The sequence below is a fragment of the Magnolia sinica genome, chromosome 11, assembly GCF_029962835.1.
Source record: "Magnolia sinica isolate HGM2019 chromosome 11, MsV1, whole genome shotgun sequence".
In the NCBI taxonomy this organism is placed as follows: Eukaryota; Viridiplantae; Streptophyta; class Magnoliopsida; order Magnoliales; family Magnoliaceae; genus Magnolia; species Magnolia sinica.
In genome coordinates, this window is record NC_080583.1 from 35031372 (window position 1) to 35058672 (window position 27301).

At 40.7% G+C, this 27301-nt stretch overlaps 1 protein-coding gene across 1 annotated transcript; it reads right to left on the reverse strand.

Annotated features, from left to right (window-relative positions):
- Positions 1-1726: 1726 nt before the first annotated feature.
- LOC131219025 (protein TRIGALACTOSYLDIACYLGLYCEROL 5, chloroplastic-like) lies at positions 1727-26948 on the reverse strand. The gene is made up of 5 exons (XM_058213987.1): positions 26926-26948; positions 19029-19093; positions 18892-18936; positions 2266-2298; positions 1727-1955 (listed from the first exon to the last, which is right to left on the reverse strand). Exons 2-5 carry the CDS (start codon positions 19063-19065, stop codon positions 1777-1779), a joined length of 294 nt encoding a protein of 97 aa, XP_058069970.1. The 5' UTR covers positions 19066-19093; positions 26926-26948; the 3' UTR covers positions 1727-1776.
- Between the last annotated feature and the right edge of the window lie 353 nt (positions 26949-27301).

Consider the following 27301-nt stretch of genomic DNA (forward strand, 5'->3'; position numbering starts at 1 on the left):
CAAGTAAGTAACTATGGCAGTTAAGAAAATAATGCATTAATACATCATCCATCATATATACACATTGCATTGTCGATCTTATGAGCCTTCCCTTGAAAAAATGTCGATTTTGGTAGAGCGTTACCAGATACGGGCTATGCCCAAGCCTACCGAAATGTGGAAGCCTATCCAACAAGTAAATGCAGGTTGACGATCTCTAACCCAAGCAGATGGATGACCATCCCATCAGATGCATTCATACACCATTTACATCCATATTATTATGCATATATTTTTGCATTTATTGTTTTATATTATTTTAATTGATATGTTTAAAAATCATATTGAGTTATTTCACTAATTCTGACTAAATTACCTTTTTATTGATGGAAAAACTATACATACGAGCCATTGTCAAATGATGTGGTGCAAAAACCGGAAGAAGCCACTGAACCTGAACACGACTCACGTGAAATGTGATTATACTTGTTTGAAGATAAATTGGCAGCATTAGACCATCCCTACATATTTGATTTATTTAGTATGATAGTTTGATTGGAGTAAATGCATATTGATATTGACCATGGGATTTTAAGAAATTGCTTAGATTTATTTAATTGAGACAATGTGAGTATAGAATAAACATATTTATAATAAGATGTTATAATAAATAAATAATATTTTAAATTTATATTAATTGAATGGTCGTGAAGATTTATATATGTCTGGTTGATTGGTGTTAAATGTTATGCATGCATGATTGGAATTCAATGAAATTGGATTAACTTAGAATGAATGCAATTCTCCCCTTCAATTAAACTAATCAAATTTCGAGGGATGACACATACTACATATGCCACGCAGCACATTCTATGTTATCGACCTGATCTGCTAGATTTTGATATAAGTGGTGATCTCACCGGTGCCTTTGAATTGGGTATCATATAATAAAATAACCCATTTGGTAAATGCTCAAGTATTAACCATCTTCATCGAGTTGACCTCATAAGCTTTGTGTCATGATTAGAATTGCGGCCAAAGGCCCACAGCCAGCGCCTGTACGCCAGTACAAGATGTCTACGCATATCATTCGAATGTCCTTAGTCAATGAGGCAAGGTGAGGCCTGAACCAAGCAGGCAGGACCAGACTTCGGCATGCGTACTTAGCTTATGAGCTGCGCAGAGAAGAGCCCGACATGGCTTATTTACACCCCTAGTTGGAATCCTCCATGATTCATTATCCAGTTAATTTCCTAATTTTTGCCAGCAATGTTCATAAGAAAATTGGAAATGTCCAGTAGATAAAATATTAAAATATTAAAATATTTCCTCATGACAAGCGTCATGAAAGTTTCAAGTTTAACAATTGTGATGCAGGCCTGCACTACTTTTTTACGATTTTTTAAACACTGAAGTGAATCATGGAGTTACGATACAACCCTTTGGAGGCAAACAAGAATAGATTTTTGGTGAGGAATTGCAGGGTCCTGCTCATTTGCAGTGTATACTTTGGTGACATAGCCGTGTGACCAAAATCATTGATTTGATGGGGGCCAATGTGAAATCCTCCAAGGAGGAAACCCAAACCCCTTTAATATGGTAGCCTACAGTACAATATTTTTTTTTAGGGGGGGTGATCTTCCGATCTGAATGGTTTTCAATGACATCCCCCACCAAAGGTGGATTCAATCAAAAGAATGATCTTGATCACAAAACCATGGTCACCACATGCATGGAATCCTCATGCAGAACCTTATAAATACTCTGTTTTGGTACTCATGAAATGAAGTTTTAGGCTTAGTGTGACGCTTTAATCTCCCCAGCCTGCTTTGCTGGACCCGTTACTTCTCTTCCACCGCTTTCATCTTTCCTGTTGAAATCAAAGCCCTGGAACTTGACCTCAGCAGTCCGGTAGTGACTACCAAATGCAGTGCCAAAGCCCCACCCTAGGCCAAGCCCTACTCCACAGCCTCCACCTTCATATATGAAAATTTCAATTAAACATTAACACACAATACATCGGCAGTGAGGCTTGCTAGCCCCACACACCTCTCTCCACATGTGCTTTTACATTGGTACATACCATCCTAGCAAGTGGATGGAATATCTAGGCGGCCATCCCCACTATGATGAACATAAAGAAAAAATGAGCCAAACCACACCAGTTGCATGTACACTTTCCCAGTTGGCACTTTGTGCACATGAAAGTGTATGCGGAGAGGGTGCATGTAGCTTTATCAAACCTCTATTAGTAATGATACACTGCAGTATATTATTTGAGCATACCTACACCAAGACCCAAGATATGCAAAGGCATCCCTGAAGCAGATTAGCATCATTAATTAGTAAACACAATATCGGTACTGACTGCTGAAAAGATAATTTAAATGCGTGATGCATGAGGTGGCATTGAAAAATAATCAAAGGAAACTAAGAGAACAAGTGATTACCCCCAGATCCATAGCTCAACTAGTAGACTGAGTGGAGATGCCTCGTTTCAACACTTGAGGTCTTGGTATCGATCCCTAGTGGGGGTTGCTAACATGGAGTGTGTGTACTGACATGGGTGTGTACTAACAAGCTAACCCAAAATAATAATAATAATAATAATAATAATAATAATAATAATAATAATAAAAGAGAACAAGTGATCGATATTTAGACAACCAAGCTCAGCAAGAATCCTTTATATGGATGTTATAATACTGGTGCAAATTCTGTTTAAGATAACCAGAACATAGTCAGTTAGGCATTTGGATCTAATTGATGCTGGCATATAACTATTCAAGGCTATCTTGTGAAATAATTGGAAAATACATGGCACAGCTCCAACTATGATGGACGTATTTTTCAATCAAGAGAGTTGACCAAAGACACGAGAAAGTCATGTTTCTTTTTTTTAATCATAGCGTTATCTCCATCTTAGCTTCTCCTAGAGATTTGGGGTTGGACATTAAATGATTGATTGGCAAAAGATTTAAAATAAGCTACCTACCAGAACATCTACTTTTCTTGTTTACCTGTACTCTGGAACCAGCCATGGTAGAGATGTTGACAACAATAACACACCAGAAAGGCAAGCAAGCAGAAGGTCATGGAGGGCAGTTGCCAAACATACCATTGAGCACGAAGCAGACACACCCATGCACACAAGATGGCCTTGGGGCAACCGAAAAAGTAGAAAACACATGCTCAAGAAGTTTCGCTGCAAATGACAGCAGCAAGCTTAACAACCATTGCTTATTGAACACCTCTTACATGCCAACATGATAAGGCCCAGTTTTACACGTTGGCCAAACTATTGTGTTATCCAAAAAGCAGAATATTTACAAACAATTAATGTGTGGGTTTTCCTGACATTTAAAGATAAAAACAAAACAATTGGTGAAAAAGCTCATGGTCCGATTCATCCTTCTTCTTTCTTTCTTTCTTTTTTTTGATAGAATAAAAAAGTGTAGAAAAGTAAGTCTGATCAGTAATTGAGGGTTACAGTGATTACATAACCTAAATGTTTGATCAATCATATCGGTTGTGCTTTGTTGCATGAACCATCTACCCAGGTACCCATCTTGCTTTGAATCAAGCTTCAGGCTTACGCAAACCTGAGTATTGTTCATGCTTCAAATCGCACTTTGGGCTCCTGCTCCCACTCCCACTTCATAGCTGTTTATCCTACAATTAGCACATTTTGAAACAGGAGCTTCCTCACTCCCACATCTGAATCTATTGCTGCTTCCCTTGACGTTTCATGTAACTACACTTGTGTATGCATCTTGATATTTAGTCACAAAGTAAACTATGCAATTATCCTACAATTAGCACATTTTCTAAAATCTGGATTGTTCAGCTAATGCTTTTTCATATCAATTATAAAAAGAAAAAAGAACATATTGATATCCACAATAGAGATGTCCACGTGCAGCCCCATAGTTCCCCATAGCGTCAGTTGTGTAGAACATCCAAGCCACACAAAAGGGGAGACATGATTAAGAACATCGGAACTCAGGATGGTTCACTCATCAGGCGATCCACACGATAAAAATCAATGGGCATATGATTGTCTAACTCAACGTAAAGGTGTGACCCACCTAATGAGTTAATTAGCCTGACTTCAAGGCAAGTAATCTTCATGGTATGATCCATCTTTCACACAGCTTGGTTCTCCTACACACATGACAAGTGTGTGAAACACAGGAGTGTGATCCATACAGTGCAGATATGTGATCCATTTCTTTGAAAAATAAGAAAATGCCATCTTATGTATAACCCTTGTGGAGACAACCTAGAATGTTTATCACTCTCTTAACTTTGCAGTTACTAATTATACCCGTGGCAATCATGTGCATGATCTGAAGCAATCATCGGATGACAGCCAATTTTGTCAAAATCATTATCATGGTGCATAAATTATAGGAGTTGAATCGTATTGATTTGGAATCACAAGTTTTACCCTGATTTCGTCAAAAAAAATGAAAAAACAATCTGAAAAAAATAAAAACTCATTATCCATTTCCCATCAATATGCACCAAGAAAAGGATTTCCTTGTAGAATCTCATTGGAAAAAACAGCATTTGATTCTGTTGACCGACGGCAACAATACTTCACACATCTGTTTTGGGTTTTTGAATATCAAAATCCCCAAAACAAAAAATGATGTATAAAACAAGATGACATATATGTAAAAAAGCTGTACTTTTTTATTTTCATTTGATACAGTAATCTTATGATAAAAGCAAGAAGAAAAACATGTATAAAAATGTAAATGTGGGAAATAATTGTTGGATTAGTAGGTATGATATTAATACAATAATCAAATGAATATTGCATATTCATGATTTGGGACTATGATTTGTATGGTACGAATACAGTACCTTTCAAATCATAAATCATATAATTGTGACAGCATTATAACACCTACCTCTTTTTCTTTAGAATCATCAGAATTTTATTAAAAGGAAAAAGGCGAGCATAGAAGACAAAACTACACCCCAAATTACAACAAACTAGACCAAAAATCCAAGGAATCTAAAGAGCAATTAGCAAACGATTTGACAGTTGAGGTCCAAGCCATGGCATCCAATTTCACTCTCCTGAACACCTCATGCCATTACCAATGCTCCGGTTTCAGACTAGCATCACATAACAACATAAAAAATTGTTGAAAAAGTGTTCTTGAATGGCTCTGGCAAAGATTCAATGCATGAACAAGTGATCTACAAACTCTGCATCCCGTAAACACATGGTGCACATGTTAGGAATGACTGTATTGTTTCCACAAGTTGTACACCATGAGAACCCTACTTCCCACCAAGTAAACATCATGACCCTTGGAGCCCCCCCTACCAAATTTCAAATAGACAAGAGGGCGTGTTTCAAATTGAGGTCTTGGGATCAATCTCAGCTTACCTATCCACACACACACACACACACACACACACAAAAGGTACAGGTCAAAGGAACTTCAGTTCTTTTAATGATCATCAGTTCCCTTTTCCCAGAAGTTCTCCAATAGAATGTTTAAGATGCTCAGATGAGTGCAATTTTTGGGATGTGTCTCATCGAATCTTAGCCAACTTGATGAGTGGTCCAGATCTTGTACATGCTTGCCACATCTACAAGAACCAGAAGCTATAGCCTACTTGGTGACTGGTTCAGATATTTTACATGCTTGTCACATGTTTGTATGGATGACATCAGGGTGCCCCCACCCCATTTTAAGGCAAGACTATTCCCTGCAGAATGGCAACCCTGTAAAGCAAAAGAAAATAGCATTCACCATCACCCAACCATGTCAGTCACTTGAAAAAATGCAAGACATGACCAGGTTGTAGATTTGACCCATTACTCAGCTGATCCAGGTCAAAAGATCCCAAATTTATGTGCATTCAGGGCTTGCAAACTGGATAAAGTCATCCTACAGCTGTTCCAGGTCGACTGTGACGAATCGCGCAATCCACCAAAATTTTCAACCATATGTTCTGGATTATTAGCAGATTGTTGCAGTTCAATATTATTACCATTGTTACGCATCTCTGCCTGAGTTGGCAGCACGTAACAAATGGAAAAATGAGAAAGAAAACTACTCACTTGGAACTTTGAGGAGACCAATAGAAAATAACTAACATACCATCAAATCTGTAAAATATCTTATTTCCTACTCTAACATTGATTGAACCAGGGAATAATTGTGCCTCTTAACATTCATTCTAGGGCTTCCATATCTATGATGCCAATATTGATGAGGACATCGTGCGCACGCTGCCTACACGCGCACGCACGACACCCCCCCCCCCCCCCCCCAAAAACGCACGTACGTATGCAGAAGGAGGGCCCACCATCGATCTGGTTCGATGACGACATCCAGGGAGGGCTTCCTAGCTAGAAGACGAAATTTTAGTTCAAAAGGGCGGGCCCGATAGTCAAGAAAAGCCCATCATGAGACCTCATGATCGTGGCCCACTCGTCGGATTTATGTCATATTTTAGGTTTTGCTTATTGTTATTATTTAGAACATCGTGAACGCTTTGGATTTCTTTGTTTGGTTTTTATTTTAATTTACTTCACCGCCAAGTAATAGGTTGCGCACATAGTGCGAGTTTTGGGGTATAGGATTTTCCCTATAAATAGGCACCCCTTGTAGTTCTTTTCATTCATTGAAGCTTAATAAAAATTCCTGCTTTATTTTTCTGCTCTCTTAGTGAGTTGTGGAAGAATTCAAAAGTGAGTGTAAAGCCATCCTTTTTCGAAGGGCTAATTACGTGGTGTGAAGCCACATCTATCCCCATCCGTCCCTACCCTCTCCCATCCATATATCTCATCTTCTATCATCATTATTGCTTTGAATTTCTCAGTTTTTGCAGCTATTCATTCCCCTACAGCCAGTTTCCAGAATCTGAACCTGTAGGAGAGCTGAAATTTCGACGGATCACTACGCCTCGACCTTACGTCGAATCGTCGTCAAACTTGGAGGGATTGAAGGTCTCCCCTAGCCGACCAATGCCTGGGTGTCACTTTGGGGAGACGGGCTTCCATCACACGTGTGGCCAGCCCACCCGCGCACGAGCGTCAGCCCCGGGTCACCATCTACATGCAGGAGCTTTCTCCGAGTCAAGTTTTCCTCTGGCTTTCCTCTTTTCATTCATATTTCCTAAACCCTAGCCTTAGTTTGCATTAGCCCTAATTTATTTGCCCCTTTTTTCACCCTAGGGTTCCTTGAATTGAAATTGGGGAATCTCTTGGATTAGGAATTGATTCTTATGCATATGTGGTTGATTTCTATTTCCCTTTGACATCGTTTGGCTTATAATTTTTATTGGTCCAGCCCTAGCCTATGTCGGCCTGGACTCGCATAGATTCCCCTTTCATTGAGTGTTTGGACTATCATGTGAGATGTGGAATTTGTGTAATTATTTCTGAATTGGTATGATCTAAAGCCTGAATTCTTGCACATCATACTTGAATTTCATATCCTGCATCAAATTTGGTATCAGAGCCTAGGGTTCTTGTAGGAGAATTCACCACATATTTAGGGTTTAGTTTGTTTGAGTCCTTCATGCATCCAGTCCATCATATATAGCTGCTAGAAAACCGTAATCCCTGATATATATAGCTGAATTTTTGTAACGGTGTGTAGTCGCCTTCATATAGAGTCTTGTAGGGTCATTTAGTTTTTAGACACATATAGTTGGCGTAGCAGGTCCTTAGGTTGAGCAAGTCAGTGTATGCCCACACGTAAGGATCGTGGTTTCGGTTTGCACCCCACACTAAACATGGAGCAACTGCAAGAAACAGTGGCCAAGTTAGCCCGGCAGGTTGAGTCCTTGAATAAGCACTTGGAACAACGCATAAATAAACGCCTTGAAGAAATAGAGGCCTCCTTCAGGGAAAACCCTGCCACTAGGGAGGATGCCCAATATCAGGCAGTTGGTCAGAAAGTTAGACTAAGGAATGGAGGCGGCCAAGGAGCTCGACATGGGCGTGCGTACCTGTGCACCCATCCCGTGAGGGACATCATGATCAATATGACCCGGATGCACAACTCCTCAAGGGAGTTAGGGTAGATGCCCCTACATTTGATAACCACTTTCTAGATTGGCTGGCGGATATGGACCACTATTTTGAGTAGTATGATATATTGGATGCTCGACGAGTCCGATTCGCCAAGATAAAGCTTGTAGGTCAAGCAAAGAGGTTTTGGGCGACAGTTGAGTGAAAGAAAGAAAGAGCGAGGGAACTCCCAATAGTTCATTGGGTAGAGATGAAAGACACGCTTAAAGAAAAGTACATCCCTTTCTCTTATCGCTTACGATTGATTGAGGAGTAGCAGTCTCTTCGACAGGGTTCCATAAGTGTTGTGGACTATATCGAGAAGTTTGAAAAATACTCGACCCGCTGTGAGGTTGATGAGGACCCAGTACTTACCCTTGCTCGTTTCAAAACGGGCCTCCATCCTGACATCAGGAGAGAATTGCTCGCCAAAGAGATAGACACTATTGAACAATTGTATCAAGTAGTGTTAGATGTCGAGCAATACCTTAAAGCATTTGTAGGAAGACAGTTTGACTTTCACAAATCCGGTGCTAAGGCCAACCCCTCTGGGACTAGACTTAACACGGGATTCCAAAACAAACTTTCCCCTAATGTTCAACCCAGACCCAAGGATGATAAGGGTAAAGAGATTGTCAGGTCTAGTTCGCGTGGAAGCGGGGCCACTAGGTATTTTTGGTGTCAGGGGTTTAGTCATTTTACTCACCAGTGCGGCACGAGAGAAGGCACTAAAGTACTCCTTATTGATGGGCAAGTAGAAGTACTGCCCCCGGAGAGTGATGGTGAGGAGGAATATGAGCCAGACGAAACCCCTAGTGATGAGGAAGAGGAAACGCAAGAGTATGCGACCCTTGCAATTGTGCGTTGTGCTTTGGCTCAAGCCAAGAGCACCTATGACTAGCGCCGCAACACGATCTTCTACACTTATGCAAAATGTGGGGAAAAGAGTTGTAAGATGATCATGGATAGCGGTAGTTGTGTCAACGTGACATCGACTAGCACTGTGAGTCGTTTGGGTTTGAAGCTGGAAGCCCATCCTCAACCCTAGAGAGTCTCTTAGATTGATGAAACATCCATTCCAGTCTCGCACCGTTGTCTTGTCCCTATTCAGTTTGGATCATATAAAGACAATTTGGTGTGATGTTATTCCTATGGATGTGGGTCATATCATTTTGGGTAGGTCGTGGCTCTATGACAGGCATGTCACCAAATTTGGTCGTTCAAATGTGTGTACATTCTGGTTTGAGGGCAAGAAAGTCAAGCTAAATCCCTTGCCACCCAAGAATACGACTGGAAAAGAGTCCACCACACAGAGTGGTGCAAGCAGCCAAAAAGAAGTGGAGTCGAAGTCCAAGTTCAAACAGCTCCATATTTTGAATGCCAAAGACTTTGAGCGATAAATGGAGGCGAACTCGACGATATACGCCCTTGTGGCTAGGGAGAGTGTATCAGATACTAGCGTAGAGTTACCCACTGAAGCCATTTAGGTAGTACATGAGTTTCGTGATGTCTTCCTGATGATCTACCAAATGAGCTTCCCCCTATGAGAGATATACAGCAGCATGCCATTAATTTAATCCCTGGGGCGACTCTACCAAACCTCTCGCATTACAGAATGAACCCAAAGGAGCACGCTGAGTTGAAGAGGTAGATTGATGAACTCCTAGAGAAGGGTTTTATTCGAGAGAGCATGAGTCCGTGTGCCGTGCCCACCTTTCTTACACCTAAGAAGGATGGTACATGGAAGATGTGTGTTGATAGTTGGGCCATCAACAAAATCACAGTCAAGTATCGGTTTTCCATACCGGGTCTTGATGACATGCTAGATATGATGGCCAATGCTACTATCTTCTCAAAAAATTGACCTCAAAAGTGGGTATCACCAAATCTGTATACGCCCTGGTGATGAGTGGAAGACGGCCTTCAAGACGAAGGATGGGTTATATGAGTGGTTAGTTATGCCTTTTGGGTTAACTAATGCCTCAAGCACTTTCATGCGTGTGATGACCCAAGTGTTGAGACCCTTCATGGGGAAGTTCTTGGTCGTATACTTTGATAATATCTTAATTTATAGCATGACCAAGGAGCAACACCTCAACCATTTGAGGCAGGTTTGTGGGATCCTTAGGGCCGAGAAGTTGTACGCCAACTTAAAGAAGTGCGCGTTCTTATCTAGTAGTGTGATCTTCTTAGGTTTTATTGTGTATCGGCGGATCCCGATAAGGTCAAGGCCATCGTTAATTGGCTTGAACCCCGCAATATTCATGAGGTGCACAGCTTTCCTGGCTTAGCCACCTTTTATAGGCGGTTTATTCGAGGCTTCAGTTCCATTGTGGCTCTCATCACGGACTGCATAAAAAAATGAGAGTTTCAATGGACAAAGGCCGCCTTGAAGGCCTTCAAGGAAATAAAGGTCAAAATGACTAAAGCTCCAGTCACGCTACTTCCAGATTTTTCAAAAGCTTTTGAAGTCGCATGTGACGCATCAAGAGTCAGCATAGGAGGAGTACTTAGTCAGGAAGGGCATCCTGTCACCTTTTTTAGTAAGAAACTGAATGAGGCGAAACAAAGATATTCCACCTATGACAAGGAATTCTACATGGTAGTACAATCACTACGCCATTGGCGTCATTACCTATTACCGCAAAAATTCGTCTTGTTCTCGAATCACGAGGCCTTGAGATACTTGAACTCTCAAAAAAAATTAAGCCCCAAGCATGCCATGTGGGTTCAATTCCTTCAAAAGTACACTTTCGTGCTTGAGAGCAAGGCTAGTGTCGAGAATAAGCCTGCCGACGCGTTGAGTCGTCGAGTCGCATTACTCAACTCCATAAGCGTTGAAGTTACGGGCCTTGAGCGCATCAAAGAAGAGTATTCTACATGTCTAGATTTCGGAGTTGTGTACGAGTCGTTGTTAGAGAGTTTGTCAGGAGCTAACAGTGAATATTTGATTTTGGACGGATATTTGTTTAAGAGACCGCTTATGCATACCACGCACCTCCCTTCGCGATTTTCTTATCTGGGAGTTACATTTAAGAGGGGTCGCAGGTCATTTTGGTCGTGACAAGACCATTGCCCTAGTGGATGATAGGTTTTATTGGCCAAGCCTCAAGAGAGACATGGCCAAAATTATAGGGCAATGCCGTAATTGTCAACTGGCAAAGCAAAGGAAACAGAATACAGGATTATACACACCTTTGTCAGTCTCATTCATCCCTTGGCAGGACATCAGTATGGACTTCGTGCGTGGACTTCCTAAGACTATTCGGAAACATGATTCCATATTTGTTGTCGTGGACCATTTCTCTAAAGTGGCCCACTTCATTCCTTGTTCTAAGACCTCCGATGCATCTCATGTTGCCAAGTTGTTCTTTACTGAGTCGTCAAACTGCATGGGTTACCAAAAACAATAGTGTCTAACTGTGACGTGCGCTTTATGAGTTACTTTTGGAAGACACCGTGCACATGATGAATACTAGGCTCCAATTTTCTTCTGCCTACCACCCTCAGACCGATGGCCAGACTAAGGTGGTTAATAAGAGTCTAGGGAGTTTACTTCGATGTTTAATGGGGAAGCATACCAAGACATGGGACACCGTACTACCCATAGTCGAGTTTGCATACAATAGTTATGTCAATAGGTCTATAGGTCCAAGTCTTTTTGAAGTCGTTACTGGTTACAAGCCTAGGAAGCCTATTAATCTTATCCTCACGTCATTGTCCCATAAGCCATCAGAGTCTGCAGAGTCTTTTGCGCATCACATACATTCATTGCATCAAGAAATCAGGTGAAAGATCACTACTAGTAATGAACGTTATAAATTTTCTACAAACCAACATAAATGTTTCAAAGAGTTCAATATTGGGGACTGTGATGATCCGCATCAAGCCCGAGCGGTACAATCCAGGGGTCGTTCATAAGTTACACGCGCGTAGCGCTGGGCCCTTCAAAATTATAAAGCGAAACGGTCTCAATGTGTATGAGGTAGATCTTCCACCTTCAATGGGAATTAGTTCCACATTCAATGTGGAGGATCTAATTGCTTTTCAGGGACCCACTGATACTTTATCCGACCATTCGCCCACCCATCTTGATTTTTCAGATTTACCCCTTGATCCATAGCCTCTTCCTGACCTTTCATCCCAGCCTCTGCCTCCCATACCTAGTCTTCACACACCCAAAGAGGAAATAAAGGCTATCCTGGACCATGAGATAGCTTCCACGTCAGATGGCGGGTTTCAGAAATACCTAGTTAAATGGAAGTCACACCCAGCTTCAGACAACACGTGGTTCACTGAGAAGGAGTTTCAGAGACTTGATCCTGACATCTCGGAGCAGTCCAGGAGTTTTATTTCGCCAGTGGCGAAATCTTCGCAGCCAGGGAGAGTTGATGAGGACATCGTGCGGACGCCGCCCACACGTGCACGCACGTCACCACCCCACGCACATACGTAAGCAGGAGGGCCCCACCATCGATCTGGTTCGATGACGACGTCTAGGGAGGGCTTCCTAGCTAGAAGACGAAGTTTTAGTTCAAAAGGGTGGGCACGATAGTCAAGAAAAGCCCATCATGGGACCTCATGATCGTGGCCCACTCGTCGAATTAATGTCATATTTTAGGTTTTGCTTATTGTTATTATTTAGAACATCGTGAACACTTTGGATTTCTTTGTTTGGTTTTTATTTTAGTTTACTTCACCGCCAAGTAATAGGTTGCGCACAGTGCGAGTTTTGGGGTATAGGATTTTTCCTATAAATAGGCACCCTTTGTAGTTCTTTTCATTCATTGAAGCTTAATAAAAATTCCTTCTTTATTTTTCTACTCTCTCAGTGAGTTGTGGAAGAATGCAAAAGTGGGTGCGAAGCCCTCCCTTTTCAAAGGGCTAACTACGTGGTGTGAAGCCACATCTATCCTCATCCGTCCCTACCCTCTCTCATCCATATATCTCATCTTCTATCATCATTATTGCTTTGAATTTCCCAGTTTTTGCAGCTATTCATTCCCCTACAGCCAGTTTCCAAAATCTGGACCTGTAGGAGAGCTAAAATTTCGGCGGAGCACTACGCCTCAACCTTACGTCGACCAAGGCCTAGGTGTCACTTTGGGGAGACGGGCTTCCATCACAAGTGCGGCCAGCCCACCCGCGCACGTGCATCAGCCCGGGTCACCATCTGCGTGCAGGAGCTTTCTCCGGGTCAGATTTTCCTCTTTTCATTCATATTTCCTAAACCCTAGTCTTAGTTTACAATAGCTCTAATTTATTTGCCCCTTTTTTCACCCTAGGGTTCCTTGAATTGAAATTGGGGAATCCCTTGGATTAGGGACTGATTCTTATGCATGTGTGGTTGATTTCTATTTCCCTTTGACATCGTTTGGCTTATAATTTTTTATTGGTCCAGCACTAGCTTGTGTCGGCCTGAACCCGCATAGATTCCCCTTTCATTGAATGTTTGGACTATCATGTGGGATGTGAAATTTGTGTAATTGTTTCTGAATTGGCATGATCTAAGCCTGAATTATTGCACATCATACTTGAATTTCATGTCCTACATCAAATATACAGATAAGTAGACAGAGAAAAGGATATATACACGCATGCACACTCACCTATGTATTTTTCAAATTTATAGTGAGGAAGAGGAATTTATGAACAATGTTACAAGTGATGATGGAGATGAAATGCAAATATGTGATGGCTAAAGAAATATATATCCCTTCCCCATTTGTAGCCATAGCCTGTCATATCTGCCACATATTACATCAGCTTAACACTCATTTTTGTATAATGTTTAAGCATGCTTTTGCTGAGCAGGTTCTCACCCCAACCCAAGATAGCAAATTTTGTTAAATGAAGCAGATGGCTCTTGGGTTCTCCAGTTACTTCAAAGACAAATGTCTATATTGAGAACTTGTAATACCACATTAAGAACTTCATGAGGAAATATTAAAAAGTTCTAATGTGGCGAAAGAATTTCATTCATCTTGTCACTAACATGGATGACACACGTATAGAGAAATGCTAAGAAGTGATTTTCACGGGGAGAGATTAAAGAGGTGCATCATAGCCCAAATGTCTACAATCTGCGAATTATACAAGGTGAGGCTCAATGAGAACATGCCTTTTTCCAAAAGTCAAGCCAGTATGCTCAGTAGGTAGGCGATACCTGTATTGAATAAAGGTTGGTGATTTTCTTTCTAACCATCCATTTTGCTCATATGAGTGGGGCCAACCACCTGATTGGTGGATTGGCCTTCTTTATAGGCCAGATCACATTCACAGCCCACCCACCTAATGACCGGGCCCACATCTCACACACATGCCACATTTCAACTCTTCAATCTGTCCTCACTCGAGTTGCTGTAGCATTTCACATGTACTATGTATACTAATGAGAATATGAAACATCGTCATGTGCGTAAACTATCCAAATCGCTGAAACAATCAGACAATGATAAGGAACAAAATGCAACAGAGAATTCAAGTTTTGATGTAAGAAGTGGAGAGGAACTACGAAGTCCTCCATGTGTCGAGCTTGGGAAATGTGGAGAGGAATGATGGCCTCAAAATCAAGTTTTGATTCTGGAGTTAGTTATTATTTGGGGAATGGGAGAGAGAATTCGTTTTTGGGAAGATGATTGGGTGGGTGATGCCTCTTTGAAGATCTTGTTCCCAAATATTGCCCGCCTATCACCGGATCCTTGTCGCACATTTTGCCTCTACTTCTGGTAATTCAACTGTTTGGGCTCCCCCTTGTTGTCTATATATTTCGAATGGCGAATCTATCAAACAAGCCTCACTTCTGGATCTCGTTCAGCTCTATAACCCGATTAGTGGGGAAAGAGACAGCATGGTGTGGAAAAAGGAGCTGTCAGGGTGTTTTTCAGTTACGTCTCTTTACTTTATGCTTGCCAAGTCTGATGTGGATGGGGAAGCAAGATGTACCATGTATGTGTGGTCCTACACAGGCCTGCCCAGAGTTACTGCTTTCACTGCTTTCTGTTGGCTTGCAGGAAGAGTTTTAACTATGGATAATCTTCAAAAAAAGAGGGATGGTTCTTCCCAATGTTTGTTTGCTATGCATGGCCAGCTCGGAATCAATTAATCATTTATTCATCAACAGCCCATTTACTTCCAAGGTGTGGTATGGCATCCTTCTTAAATTCAATATATCTTAGGTTATGCTGCGTTCAGTGGGTGCCTTGCTGTCTCTTTGGCATGACGTTTCAGTGGGCAAGTATTTGAAAGGTTCTTGGTAACCGAGTTTGCTTGTGGGCCTTTGGGTGATTTTGGAAGAAAGAAGAGGTAGATGTTTTCGAAATGTTAATCATAGTGATGAGTGGATGTCTGGGAGAGTTTGGGGCTTTGTACGGGAATGGGAGTGATGTAATTTTCTTGCTTCTGGGATCTTTCATGGCGTTGTTGTTTGTTGCATTCTGCTCTGTTTTCTTTGGCACCGTTTGGCACCTTCTTAATAAAATTCCTGTAACTTCTCCAAAAAATAAAAAATAAAAAGATGCAACAGAAGATACAGATGCACTAATAATTCTTTAAGATGCGTACAGTGATACTGCTTATGCATTCTTCTGAACCTTTACAGTAGCATGATCTGCTGCCACTAGAGCTTTACGTCTATGAATGATGATCCATCCTTCGCTACACAAAGCATGAAGGGAAGCAGGAGTGGATTGGAAAAGTGGGGAAGAGTCTATTTGAAAATGTTAGCAAGTGTAAATTTTATCTTTTAAGCCTTTTTCCGCCTCTTATAGAACTATACAAACTTCTGGGATAACTGCTTGCCCAGATGACATCTATACTCCCACCCTAATCTTTTGTTGTGCAAGATAGGATGGAGCATCCAACCTCAAGCTTGAAGCACTAAGCATGTTCTGTTTGAGCTAAGATGTCAGCCCCAAGACCACTACTCACTGGCGAAGAACTCAAGAAACTTCAACATTTTCCCATTCTTTTTTCTCTCTTTTTCCGTGGTGAAGTGGTGACAGTACCTGCATTCTGTCATTTTACTTGTAATTTTACTTGTACAATATGAATTTCTCTGACCTGATCTATGCCAGGCCAAATGCCTACAAATACGCAATAAGCCATCAAAAGAGAAACATAAGGTGTTCCCTTAAGGTTGTGTTACAGATTGGAGAAAAGAGGAGTCGACACACAGAAATTGAGGCCTGTTGGACATCTTTTTTCTTTTTTTCTTTTTTTTGGCCGCTCGAACATATTGGACGAAGGTATCTGCCTCATGTCGTCTTGCTGATGATGATCTCACCTCAGCATTCTAGGGGCACCAAAGGTGAATGTTGTTGTTTTAATAACGGGAGTAAATACATATCTTTCTTAAATTATATGGGGCCCACATTGGATTTTCTAAAAGAGGTGCGCTCAAGTGATAAGGGTACCACCATAACCATGCGGTGGAATGGGGCATATGTGGGGCCCACGTGATGTATGAAGGGGCCATTCAAACCATCCGTTAGATGTCTAACTCATATTACTCCCACGTGCCAAACATCAGCTTGATCTAATACTCAAGTGAACCACAACACAGGAGAGAGTGAGAGGGAGCACCTACGCCTGACACAGGGACCCACCTGATCCATGTTACTTCCCAGTTGTTGGCTGGCTGATTCATGGATCAGCCTGATTTTAGGGACCTGGAAGTAACATGCACTGACACATATGATGGATGAATTTTGTCAATGTATCATGTGGGCCCCACATCTACCTAGTACCACAGTAACTTGGGGCGGTTCCCTTCTAAAAAAACCCATCTGGTTTATGTTTGACTTCTAGGAGGTTCTGTCTGCAGCAAGCTGACACAATGCCTATTTTTGGCTGTCAACAGCAAACTTGCCAGACAAACTATTTTTGCCTTGTAATAGCCTTAGGACTCAACCTTAAAGCAGATCCAAGGGTGGAGACTAAAAGGAGATGAAGGCCCAGAGCTATGGAGATATTTTAGAGTCTGGACACTATTTAAGGGCTTTTATGATGATGTAATAGGCAGTCAATGGCCTTCGAATTATAGATGAATATAATGAGAATTATAGAAGCATATGCATCTATGCAAGGGCTTTAATTCATCTATAACTAGAAGTTTAGATGAATATACAAATAGATATGACTGCATAGCTTATGCAACAACAATTAGCTAAATGAAAAGATTAACAGTGATTCTGACTTCTAAATTTATCATAGTATTTCCTTGTTCTCTCTTTTGCAAGAAGCTCACACACATGTGCAATAAAGCTCATGTACATGTCACACATGTGCCAGCATGGCACGATAGTTCCAAGATCCAATCCATCCATCAGAATGGCACCACTGAATTGATGCTCTAGCCCAGGAATCAGGTTGATCCACTGGTCAGATGGGCTGCAGGCTTAAAAACAATTAAGCAAATGTGCATCTCTGAAAAACTTCCAGGTTCTGACCAATTCACTTATTTCCAATATTGGGGCCCACATGCTATTGGACCAGATTAAATTTTTGGGGAAACATGTATAAGGTCATACCAACCTAATGGAGGGATTAGATCTCGCACCTATGTGCCATGCTGGCACATGTGTGGCACGTACGCGAGCTTTATTGCACAAGCACGTGCACTTACCAAAGCTACTTTTGCAATCACCTGGTACATACAAGCTATGTTACCCAAGTTTGGGCATGGATACGGCACGAGGTATGGTGAATCCTAAAAAAGTCTAAATTCTCAGGATATGCATATGGGTATGTCAGGAACTGGTAAGAACTCATAAATATGATCATGTTAAACTATTTCCTTGAAATATCAGAAGCTGGTTCGCACCCTATTGGCATAATTAACTATAAATTCTAAATAACTAATAGGTTCAGAGTTCAAACCCTAGAAGATATATGGTTCAAATCTTGGGGTAGTAGGATCCCTTATCCCCACCCCCTTCGAGTACCCAACTTGGCTGCTGCCCCAGTTTTTTTAAGAATCTGAAGATCACATCTTAAAAAGAAATGAAATGGAAAAACCTAACAAACAGGGTAAATTGGCTACACCAGAAGTCGAGAAAGACATACTAAAAGCATTTCTAAGAGTTCAATGTTCCGGGGTGTCAGTTCCATTAGTGTTCAAAGCCACAATAGTGGATAACACCTTTGAGAAAGCTGAAAGACTCTGTCATATCAAAATACATTCAGAGCAATGGGCTGTGTGCAGAACAAAACTATTGGATTTGTTCTTAGCGTAGTTCAAAAACTCGACACAACTTGGCGTCCGATTGGTTTGGGGAGGCTGAAAGACTTTAAATGAGTGGACTCGATATTATAAATATATAATTGAAGAATACAAACAGTGTGAAATTTCAGTTATCTCTTTAAAAATAATAAAATAAAAATAAAATAAAATAAAATTGAAAAATACAATCGGTGTGAATAAATATCTAGATCTTATTACATAAACAAATTTATCCACCAACAAGCATAGATGCTTCTTGTGAAACACCGGTGACAGTGTTGCACTTCAACATACTGATGCAGGTTGAATTCTTGAGGGTTGCATTATCTTTTTATTATTAAAAGCCTCGAACTAGTCTGCTGACTTGGTTCAAGTTGGTCAGGTTGTTGAGCCGACTCAACAAGTCTTGTTGATTTCAGACCAACTCTAGCTCCCGATCAAGTTTTTTAGAGAGAGAGCTTGAAATCTCCTCAGGTCGAGTTGAGTCGGCCAAGTTTCGAGTTGAGTTAGTGAGTTCTTGAACTATGGTTTCGAGTAAATGGCTTTTCTTGTCCATGCAACTCATTAGTGCGAAAATAGTAATTTAATAAATGATTTTCATGTCTGAGATTAAAGATTGCAGCGGACTAAGAAATTAACAGACCTCCAAAGCCCCATCCCATTCCAAAACCACAGCCAACGCCAAAACCTGCAAGGGGAAAATTGAGAACCAGAATTTACTTCCAAGGGCTACTCCAGACTGCAAATTTGCCAAATGCCACATTATATGTATATGCATACCAAATCCCACACCGGTACCATTGAAGTTTGTGAGCATGGTTATGGTTGGTGAAGAAATTTCCTCTCTGCAATGTACATATATAAAAACAAGGGGCTTTTAAATAAATAAGAATAAATACAAGACATCACAGCATAAATCAGCAAGTATTGACTTGCAAAAGTCAGGGGCCCAGAGGTTCAAACCATCTTTTCAATATTTAATTCTTATTTACTTTCTGATTATAAGAAAAGGGAAGGGATCCAACAATTAGTTGTATCAAAGGGCTTATAGTACTTCCAGTTGCTTTCTTTTAGGCATTAAAAAAGTATCAACTGAGTGATTTGAACCTGAGGCAAAGCCCAGCAGATTTTGAGTCCATAAGTTTGGAAACATGGGACAATCCAATCATCGCCTGAACTGTCCATGCACTATATAATGCTTTTCTTTTTGTCATCATTATTCAACTCTATGTAACACTATTGGTAGGCCACAATGCAAAAATCACACCGATTGAATAATCCCAACTCTTTGAGTTGATCATTTTTATTCATAGCCATCCATTTAACAAGCAATGATTGGATGGTTAACATCACATGAAGGAAGTGTTTTTTTAGAATGATAAGCAATCCAAGGTGGGGGCCATCAAATAGATGTTTCAAGTTTAGGATTAAACCTATTTCTAAATGTTCTATCTTAACTCTCTATTTTCTTCATCCTAGTTATCAGGTGGACAGGATCATCATAAGAGTTGATTCTTTCATTGTCACTTGCCAAGAGTCAATGGGAAAGATTGGACAGTACAGATTGATGAATGGTACTCTCTCATGTGTCCAAAGCAAATGCTTTTATTGGGAGCCTATCACTCAAATAGTTGTCTTAGATCCTCTCCCATAAGAAAAGAAAAGGAAAGAAAGAGAGCAAATAAGACCTTAATCTTCAAAGGTGGTTAGAAACTTTCAGCTTAGTACCATTACAAAGTATTGATGGAATAAAACATGGGGTATTATATGATGTTACAATCTTCAGCCTGAGAGTTTGTACAACTTCTTGGGCCAAGCATTGCATAATATTACTTAAAGAGTAACAAAGAACAGCATTAAAAGACTATGCTTGCAACTCATGTTGAAAGGCAGAAAGAACAATGATAATTGATATAATGATGAGGAAACCACGACCTATGGAAGCAACTCAATCAAAAACAAGAGAGAATTATGAAATAATAGCGTTGGGCCATTGGCTATTCCGACCTATGAGAGGATCCAATGCCTCCATAAGGCATGGCATTTTCCTGCCTCCATGTCATTTATGCACATGTGGCATGCTTGGACGAGAACGTAACCATTAATTTAGGTATCTCTGCTCATGAGTGGGCCAGGGTTCAAAAATCACAATGTTTAGTTCCTAGTCTGGAAATGGTGGCATATAAATTAACACAAAGAATCTTGGGTAAAGCAGGGGTCCATTGTGGACCTCTTTCAGGCTATTTATTTATTTATTTATTTATTTATATATATATGTATATATATATAGGGGAGGGGTAGGAAGGGAAGAAAGAGGAAGTAGTGTGGAGGTTAGTTTTGATGGTTGTACTTTGGTCTATTTGGGGGGATACAATCAATGCTTTCAAAACAGATGTGGGATGGAGGCAGATGTTTATAGGAGAGCTACGATGGATGTTATTTGGGTGGGTTTTTTGTATTAAGGAGTTTGACCAAAAGAAAAAAGAATAAAGAAAAACCACTAAAAGAGAAAAGTCAGCAAATGCTCACATTCAGTAAGAAAAAGTTCATTTAGATGGTTAAGATAGTATGAAGCAATTTTTGGTTAGTGCCTGATCAATAGTGAAGCCCGCAGCAAGCTTGGCTCAGAAAATCACCTCCAATTGCTTGAGATGTCTATGCTCAAGCAAAAAGCAAGGCATTTTAATCTTAATCTTGGAGACGTCAATTCCAAATTCTTCTATTCCAAGTTCATTTAGATGGTTAAGATAGTATGAAGCAATTTTTGGTTAGTACCTATTCAACAGTGAAGCCCGCAGCAAGCTTGGCTCAGAAAATCACCTCCACTTGCTTGAGATGTCTATGCTCAAGCAAAAAGCAAGGCATTTTAATCTTAATCTTGGAGATGTCAATTCCAACTTCTTCTATTCCTCAATCAAAGCTAAGCAGGCCTCATCTCAGATATGGGAGATGAAGAACAGCAATGGTGATATATGTACTGATCTTATGGATGTTGAGGATGTTATTATTGACCACTTTCAGCGCATCTTGATCTCGTGTGATCAAAATGAGCCTCAAGTCAATCTTAGCCTTATTGATAACGTCCCTAGGCTGTCAGACGCTTTGCACACCAATCTCCATTCCCAAAATTGAGACAGCTATTAAATATGCTAACCAAAATAGGGTTCCAGGCCCAGACAGCTTTAATGCCCATTTCTTTAAAGTTTGTTGGCCTATTATTAGGGAGGATGTGTGTAATGCAATATGTAGCTTTTTCCAATCTTCTAGGTTGTTATAGGAATTAAACTCCACATTCATAACCTTAATACCAACGGCTGAAATTGTTACCTCTCCAAATGACTTTGAGACCCATCTCGCTCACTAATGAGATCTACAAGATCATCTCTAGAATTATGGTAAATAGAAAGAAAACTATGATGCCCCACATCATTAATCAATCCCAAATAGCCTTCATTCTGGAGAGGAACATATCAAACAATATCTTGCTTAGCCACAATTTGCTTCGTGGGATCCACCTTGACTCAAGGCTTGCCAGAATGTGCCCTAAAGTTGATCTAAAAAAGGCCTTTGACTTTGTCAATTGGAATTTTCTTTTGGGAGCTCTCTGAACTCTGAACTTTCCTGAGAAATGGATAAGATGGATATCTGCTTGTATTTCTTCCCCCGCCTTCTCCCTTGTTATTGATGGGGAAGTTTGTGGGTTCTTCAAAAGCAAAAGAGGTTTGTACCAGGATGATTCTCTTTTTCCCTTTCTTCTTTTCAATAGAGACGGAAATGTTTTCGGCCCTTATGTGCAAATGTTGTGAGAATGGTTTTATTCGCTCCTCCTTTTCTAAGTGAACTCTAACCATCTTTCATCTTCTATTTGATGATGACCTTATAATATTTGCCAGTGCTGACCCGCAAAGAACCATGAATCATAAATGCTTCTTTGTAAATTTCAGCCATCATTCGGGTCCGGAAATTTATTTCCATAAGAGCCCTCATGCCTTCACATTCATGATTATGAGCCACTCATGGATAAAATGAACAAGCAGCTAAGTGGTTGGATAGCAACTCTCCTCTCTTTTGCAGGTAGATTGGATCTGATTTATTCAACACACTTATCTTTTCACATCTTCTGGTCAAATGCTTTCCCGATTCCCAAAACTTGCTCTAATCTTTTGGAAAGGCGTATCAGAAACTTTCTTTGGGGCAATTTGAAGATCCACTCAATTTGATGGGATCAAATCTCCAGACACAAAAATGATGGTGGTATTGGAATTTTTCCTTTGAAAGCATCTACTAAGGTCTACCTTCCTAAGAAGTTTTGGAAGATTCTTCACAATGACCAAAGCTCAACTCTTAGAACGATCTTGAAAAATGGACGGACAGTTTGGATATAACATGTACCTCATGGTGGGACCCACAGAACTTGGTAACGTCAACACACTAGGCCAATCCGCTTCTGTCACATACATGACAGTGGACTCCACGATCAAGGGTCCCACCCACCTCGGTGGATCCGGGGGGTCTCACCTAATCCACTCTCCCTACCTTGGGGTTTTTAGTGATCTACACAGCCCAACCACTGACTTGGATTTCACATCAGGGGTCTGAGGACTACCTGCATTTAGGAAGTGGATTGGTTGGTGTACCATGCACTAGCACGTAGCTGGTGTGGGTAGATGTCGTGCGAAGATGCGCACTGACGCTCCTCGAGCTCTGCATTACTCCGTGTTGTACGAACGGTTCAAAGGAGATCAAAGTTACATGGCCCCACAATGATGTATTTATTATCATATATACATCGTTCATCCATTTGGCAAGATCATTTTACATCTTGATCCCAAAAATGAGTAATTTAAAAGGCTCAAGTGGACCACACCACAAATAGTAGTGGGGACAATGATTCTCACCATTAAAACATTTGTAGGGCCCACCGTAACGTTTAATTTCCATCCAATCTGTTCATAAGGTCACACAGACCTGGATGAAGAGACAAAACAATGATCATATTGATCCAAAAGTTATGTGACCCCAAAAAGGGTTTCCATGGTAGGCGTTTAATCCTCCACTACTTTTTATAGTGTGGTCCACTTGATTTTTGGATCTGTCTTATTTTTCGGCTCAAGACTTACAACAAGCTTACCAAGTGGACAGACGGTTTGGATATAACTCATGCCTCATGATGGGACCCACAAAACTTGGTGACGTCAACACACCAGCCACATCGTTGGTGTGTGGTACACTAGCCAATCCGCTTCCCTACATTAACCCTTAAACAAGCAAATCTCTTGAAGGCGCAAGGTGCCATCAAGAGAGAGGTTACAACTTCGAACACGCAGCACACTCTCAACTCTTGTGAGTATATTCGTTTCATTTCTTCCTTTTTTGAAATTGCTTCTCATATCATTTCATTGCCCTACAAACTCTCTATGCAGCGGAAAAAAACATTTCACGATTTTGGGGAGCGTTTGCTTGCAACAAATATCTAAAATGTATACCCTTGGATAGAATTTAAAGAAGTTGCGAAATGGGGTTCTCTTTCTTTTGTATTGGAAAGAGTGAGCTCTTTTGCATCCACGCATGTTCCGTTTCATGAATTTTCGGACTTGTATTTTTTGTCCCCAACAAAAAATAATAATAATAATAATAATTTAAAAAATAAATAAATTGTACTATTGTTCTCGCAACCAGATCTCAATGGCAGCCTAATCTTCTTATACTTCGCTTGTCCTTATGAGTCAGGATCAAGCGTGTGTAGTGGCCCATTAGGGCCTGCATGTTGAGATTCTTCGATGATTTGAACCGCCCATGTTCTAGATACTAGCATAACTAAAGCCATTTTCCCTTAATCACATGTCAATGAAGATTCTAACATTTTATTTTTAGATTCGAATATGAGCCATTGAAAAATCTTTTTTCACTGTTCTAATTCACCCATAAATAGTACCCACACGGGGTTTGGGTGAATGGCAAGCGTCGTGGGTGTGCTCCCCACAGACACGAGTTTGATTCCCCTCCGCGGGATTACCCGATGCATGTGGTTTACGGGTGATGGTGTGTGTCCATATGGAATATTCCTGCCTCAAAATGGGACAGCGACACCCTGACGTCATTAAAAAAAAAAAAAAAAACAAAACAAAACAAAAATCACCCATAAATAGTGATGGTTGCAATCATTTGTTCAGCCTTTGTTTCTCATGGTTGCCCATATAGTGACATGGGTAGTTCTTATTATCAAACCGCTCATCATGTGAACCCCATCCGACACCGACAAACGTTAGATACAGAGTCGCGACAAAGGCAAACCGAACTCATCTTCCAAATGGTGGGCCTCAATTTCGATGGATTACATATCGATAATTGCACTTATATAATTTCCTATTTGATTGTTGCAACTCAACAATCTAATTTACATTAATAAGAGGATACACTCATTAAATCAATTTGATTTTTAGATGTTAAACTAGCTAAATTGGGTCTTGCAATGAGGGCATGATTTCTCTTACAGATGATGTGAGCATGGCCATCAAAGTGGTTCAGAAGGTGGCTCCCTGATTGCGACTAAAGCTACATATGCCAATAAGACAAGTTCGGGGAAGAAATAGAGACAAGCGACTCCTAGCTATGGACTTCAAAAGTAAAGGCCTAGATGGCGGCCGAGCAGAACATAAAAAGACCAAAGAAACCCAAACGCAAGCATTTGTCTTTGGGCTCTTGCAAGTTTGCAAAAGAGATAGTACCCTAGATGGCATTGGAGGAAGGTAGAAACATAAAAGACCAATGCAGGAAGAGCTTAGTCCAGGACAAGAATGGACCTTACTACTCTACCTTGATCTGTGCCTATCCACACGAGGCTAAGTGAGCCTATGAATAGGGTAATAGGATGATGGAAGATCCCAAGCTGCTGAGATGGACCTTGGCATGCTATGCGCTATGGATGACCCAAACACCAAGATATTTCTCGATTTCACATCCTCCAAAATGTTTCTAAGGGTGAGCTCCTTAGACAGGGACTTAATGTTAAATAAGCAATCATTCCTTACTCCCCACACATACCATGCAAGAGCCGGAAAGCAGAGCTTGCCTAAAAGAGAAGAGAAAGGATCTCCTAAGTTCTCCACAAAAGATTTAACTGATTGGTAAGGGGAAGACCTTGGGAAAAAGAAAAGCCCATTTTAAAATGCAATTGCCCCCAAATCCAGCTAGAGTAAGGACATTAAAAAAAAGATATGGTTATTCGTCTCAAGAGTACACTGGCCAAAAAGACAAGTGCCATCACAGGTGATCTCGAATTTAACAATCATGTCCTTAGTCTTAAGTTTAGAGATAAATGCTATCCAAGCAATAAAACAATGCTTAGGGACATTCCCGTAAACCAAATTAGATTTGCCCAGGGGACAATCAGAAAGTGAGGGTGAGTGGCATCAATTGCTGAGAGAGGGAAAGATGACCTTGGGGATAGAGGTTCCAAAATAATTTCATAACCAATTGAAGTAAGCAAAAGCTCATTCAACTAAGTGAAAATCTCTACAAGGCCAGGAGAATGCCTCCTCGATTACCGAGAAGGCGTATGCCACTTGTTGTTACAAATGAATGCACTAACCTTGACTTTTGAACCTATACCAAGATCATAGATGGCACGACTACCATATCTATCAATCAAGTTAGTATCTCCATGGCAAGGGTCATATGAAAAGCTAGTAGAAATGCCATTATCAATCAAGAACTTGGTATGACACTTGGCGATGGGCCTAATCTTAAGAATGTTGCGCCAAGCCCAAGAGGCTGAAGCAACAATCTCAATCATTCAAATAGACCTTCCTTTGATATATTTCTCGTAAATGTGGGACAAGACCAATACGCAATGGTGCAATGATCCTAACCACTGAATTGATGGCCTGCAAATAGGCAATTTTAGCAGAGAGTCCACTTTCAACGGTAAAACATTCATCAACCATACAGCTAAGCTTTTCAGGAGAGTTCTGAGCCATGACACATTCTGCCCAACCAATCACAGTTAAGTGAGTCCCACGTGTACAGTTGCTGGGCCAAACAGAAAAACCATTTTTCTCAGCCAGACATTGCATATCAGAATTGTAGGGTCCCAATTCATCAGGATGCATTTATTGTCCTGATGCACCCATGTTGCTACAAATCGCATCGATCCATGTTATGGCAAACTAAATCATCAGTTTTATGGGCTCCTGCCATGATTTGGGGCGACGTAAAAAAAATCCCCCCACTTCGAAGGACCGAACCATACAGAAAACATGGACAAAGATTGGATGATCATCCAATCCTCAAGGCTCTCCACAAATGGTCCATCCACAACAATGCCCATCATATCAACAGTTTGGATCACCAGAAATGGACCTCATAAAAAAAACAAAAAAACAAAAAACAGAAAGAAGGAATGCATATGAAAACATACACTAACCAGATTAAGATAAGGTTATAAAAATTAAAAAAAAAAAAGTAAAATAAAACCCTAATTCATAAACCCTAAAACCCTATAAAAACAGGAGCGAGAGAATAACGACAGTAGTGAAATGCATAGCTTCCATATGACAAAAGAAATCAGGAAAAAAAAAAAGACAATCAAAACGCAGATGGAGGATAACGAATGCGTGAACAAGGGCAAAAACCCTATTCTTCTTCGGGATGCGGCATAAAAGAAGAAAAAACAAACCCTAAAACGTGGGAAGAGCGCGATAGAGATGAGAAAAGACTCAGATCTGTTGAAAGAGGAGAAATACTACCTCTGGATATTGATCAAGTCTCTGAGAAATCCTTCCTCAAACGCTCTCCTCTCTCCTCCCAACCTGAGAATGGAAAAACGAAACCCTATATCTGCACCTCTCTCTCTCTCTCTCTCTCTCTGAAAATGGCGATTTGAAAGAGCAGCTCCTCTCTCAACGGAGATATTTTTATATGTATTTTTTTTTTTCCCGAATGGATGTAAGAAGCGGTTTTGAGTGCCTGTGTATCAAGCGTCGTATGCGGCTTGAGTATCATATTAGCTCGGGAAATTTGCGACTGTGGACCCCACCTTTTATCCAATGGTT

Coding starts and splice junctions, on each gene's coding strand:
- LOC131219025 (XM_058213987.1), bottom strand. CDS start 19,065: ATGCTCACAAACTTCAATGGTACCGGTGTGGGATTTG. Junction 18,937..19,028: donor TGGTACCGGTGTGGGATTTG/GTATGCATATAC, acceptor TTCCCCTTGCAG/GTTTTGGCGTTGGCTGTGGT. Junction 2,299..18,891: donor AATGGGATGGGGCTTTGGAG/GTCTGTTAATTT, acceptor AATCTGCTTCAG/GGATGCCTTTGCATATCTTG.